At 51.1% G+C, this 3,241-nt stretch overlaps 1 protein-coding gene across 1 annotated transcript; it reads right to left on the bottom strand.

Annotated features, from left to right (window-relative positions):
- Nucleotides 1-825: 825 nt before the first annotated feature.
- Nucleotides 826-2,163, bottom strand: LOC100899099 (uncharacterized protein C15orf41 homolog). The gene is made up of 5 exons (XM_029111519.1): nucleotides 1,901-2,163; nucleotides 1,642-1,783; nucleotides 1,395-1,544; nucleotides 1,175-1,309; nucleotides 826-1,067 (listed from the first exon to the last, which is right to left on the bottom strand). Exons 1-5 carry the CDS (start codon nucleotides 2,084-2,086, stop codon nucleotides 826-828), a joined length of 855 nt encoding a protein of 284 aa, XP_028967352.1. The 5' UTR covers nucleotides 2,087-2,163.
- Between the last annotated feature and the right edge of the window lie 1,078 nt (nucleotides 2,164-3,241).

Below are 3,241 nucleotides of genomic sequence, written 5' to 3' on the forward strand. Positions count from 1 at the left end.
AGATCGGCGGAACAGTGAGCGCCGATGCAGCTTTCAATGCGATAAGCATACCGCTATGAACACTTGCAGTCGCTGCAATGCGCATTGTGGCTCATGTACTCGCTTATCTCGTTCACATCTATGTAAAAGCGAAGCCGCTAGTGAGGGGTTCGGGGCAAGGAGTCACAGAGGGAATCGGACGCGGAGCCTCGGGCGCAAAGGTCCCGATCTCGATCATCTCAACGTGCGGGAGAAGCGTACAGTAGTTTCCGTCACATCCGGGCTCGGCAGTTCCGTACCTGGTCTTTCGTGCAAACGGTATCTCCATCAGACGAAAAGCCTCTGCTGTTTGATGGGCTTCATGGTCCAAGTCGGACACATTTATGCAGGCAAGAGTACCTCCTCGTTTCTGGCGAGAGAGCGCGACTCGAACGCCGACTCCTACGGTACCTCATCGACTCATCTCGTCAAATTCTTCGATCACTGTGCGTTTGAAGGAATGCACCATCTGCCTCTGTGTAGGGAAGAAATGTGACCGGAAAGCGATGGGGAAACGGTCCTGATACGGGAGCTCAGCTGCCTCGGATTCCGAGCTTTCCGATCCCCCGAACACGAGGGCTCCCGGCGAATCATCATTATAGATTTGCGCATCTATCGTCGGTTTCGTCAACGGTGGCTTATTTCGGGGGGAAAGGCCGGCGGGACACATACCTCGGGCGTCGATTTAAGGGGGATGCTAATTCTTCCGATCATTGAAAAATCTACGTTTTTTCCGAGTGAATCGCCTCCGGGTGCCGCCTTGAGGATGCGTCCTTGCCTGTCAATGCACGATGCGAAGCCTTCCATTCAGACCAAATCGATCATAGAGCGGATATCTTCAGGGGGAGAATCTGCCAGGTACACGATTGAATTCCCGATTTGATTTTCTGGACAATGTTGGAGCTCATCAACGAAGCCACTCCAGTAGATGACGAGCCCGGGACCGAAACGATTCACGTATGAATGATATTGCTCCCTGGTGCACTCCGCATGTGTTTTCGGGTCTCCGAAAGCCGACTTCGACTCGATCCACATTATGATGTTTTCACCTGTTGATGGATGTGTGGGCATCGTTTTAGAGTGTGGAGCGATTCCGCTCTCAGTCTTCGGAACCGTAACAAGCTTGAATGCTGGCACGAATGTCATCGGAACTCACCATTGATCACGGCTGGAACTGAGAGCTTGACGTCGACGGTTTTATCGAATCCTTGGTCGCGAAGGTCATTCTCGTCCAGGAAGGCAATATTCTTCTCTCTCAAGAAATCCTTCAGTCGAATTTCGTTCTCCTGACCTGGATGGGGAGATGAGCATAGATGGTGACGAATGTCCGACGAGAAATCCGAGCAAGGAAGCAATGTGGACTCCCTCAACTTCACTCACCTGATATTTCTTCTTGGCATCATTATACGGTCCATAGAAGGGATCGTTGATGGTACAGTAGAAAACTTCGAACGCCAAAACTTTGTCCCTTATAAGCGACGAATCTTTGAGTAGATTTGTAATCCGTTTTTTCCCCTGGGGGTCTCCTGGAAGAGAAAGCGGCCGTCAAGTACTCGTCGCGAGCGGAAGGTCCGAAGGGAGCGACTCGTCCCTTCCTGAGGCAGCAGAAATGAGTAAGCTCACCTATTTCCGTCAGATAGTTCTCCAGTATCAGACGACAGAGGAGCGAGGGAGAAAACTTCATCTGATCCGCCATTTCGAGAAGGAATCCCGGCCGCGGAGATTTACTCCTTTCCTTGAAATGTCCGTAGTACATCGCTCTGCTCTGGAAGACAATGACAATTAGGTCGAGGGACGATTTGTGGGACTCCAAATTTTTTGATTTCAAGTCGTTCGATTCACTTAGTCGTGAGTCCGGAGATTCTCCGCAGGTTATACTCACCGTCACCGAAGAAAACCGATGGTGGTTCTTTCTAACCCATCGAACGAAGCAGCCACTCACAATCGACCGTAGTACATGACCGGGGACGTGCGCGAACTCCTTCAACAGCACGTCTAGACTTTTCCGAACAGGTAACTGGCTGTGTCGAGCCGCAATAGCTTCATACTCGGCCAGCAGCATCTTCATCACCAGGACCCGAGACAGAAAGCCGGCTCGCTGTCATAAGAATTTCATTCCTTGATTCCGAGTCTTGAACAACTGCCTGGTGTCATCGCGCGCCTTCAGAACAACAATAGAGAGCTGCTCGTGTGCCGAACCGAAAGCATGGAAGCCTCGCGATAGAAGCCTCCTCGCAGCTCCGTCTCTCGCCTGTGGCCGAGCGAGTGAGCGGAGTCTGCCTGAAAGGCGCGGGAGACATTCTTCTGAGGCTTTGAACCCCGCCATAAAAAAAACGGGGTGTTCCTCACCGAGAATCACGGGGGTTGCAGGCTCGGAGAGGAATTCCGAGCCTTAGGCTTAGGGTACTGGTCGGCGTGGTGGAGATATCGAGTGCGCGTACTTTATGCGACAGGAAGGTCGGGTAGAAATGAGCGGAGAGAATTTTGAACGGCGACCGGCGGCCGTTATCTGTATATCTTAAGATCTATCTGCCGCAACTTGCAATCGGAAGAGATCCGACTTGAAAAAAAAAGAGTGCGTTCGACTCCTTGTGAAGGACGAATTTACCCATAATCATAACCCATAATGCCCAAAATCATCCCAATGATCCCTCATGATGATTATTATATCTACCTCCGAGTCGAGAAAGTCGGTATATCCTGATGATAAGAATCGTGAACTTATGAGCATAGATGAAACCCTCCGAGTTCACCCCGAGGGAGACCCCGCTGAGTCGTCACCTCGCGGATTACTTCACAGTCAGAACCAGATCGATTCCGCTCAATCACCGGGGTCTTCCCCGCACGCTTCCCAGCGTGCACATGAGCGTGATATCACGTCATCTCGGCTTGTGAAGACGAACTCAACTCTAGGCACGTGGTATGGAAGTTCTTTTTCGGCGCTTGCGCTAGTGATAGAGCCGCAAGCTCCCGACATCGAAGGCGGCCGAATATTCCAACGCGTATCCTGGTAGATGGACCGCGAGAATGCTCAAACAAATTATAAAGATAATACGGTAATAAGCGGGACGTCCAGGTACTGGAGGTTACGGTCGTATGGAAGCACAATAAGAGACACCAAGCGGGATATCCCCCGGTGAAGAAGATCCATAAGCGATGGGTCATGCGATCGTACGGTCTCGGTAATGAAAGGATTAGGTAAAATGAACTTGTGCACGGTAAT

This window comes from Galendromus occidentalis, unplaced genomic scaffold (genome assembly GCF_000255335.2).
Source record: "Galendromus occidentalis unplaced genomic scaffold, Mocc_1.1 scf7180000075380, whole genome shotgun sequence".
NCBI lineage: Eukaryota > Metazoa > Arthropoda > Arachnida > Mesostigmata > Phytoseiidae > Galendromus > Galendromus occidentalis.

What these genes read in the sequence shown, in the direction of transcription:
- LOC100899099 (XM_029111519.1), bottom strand. Translation starts at nt 2,086, where the DNA reads ATGAAGATGCTGCTGGCCGAGTATGAAGCTATTGCGGCTCGACACAGC. An exon ending in ATCGGTTTTCTTCGGTGACG is followed by an intron (nt 1,784 to 1,900) that starts GTGAGTATAACC and finishes ATTGTCTTCCAG; the next exon opens with AGCAGAGCGATGTACTACGG. An exon ending in AGTTCCAGCCGTGATCAATG is followed by an intron (nt 1,068 to 1,174) that starts GTGAGTTCCGAT and finishes ATCCATCAACAG; the next exon opens with GTGAAAACATCATAATGTGG.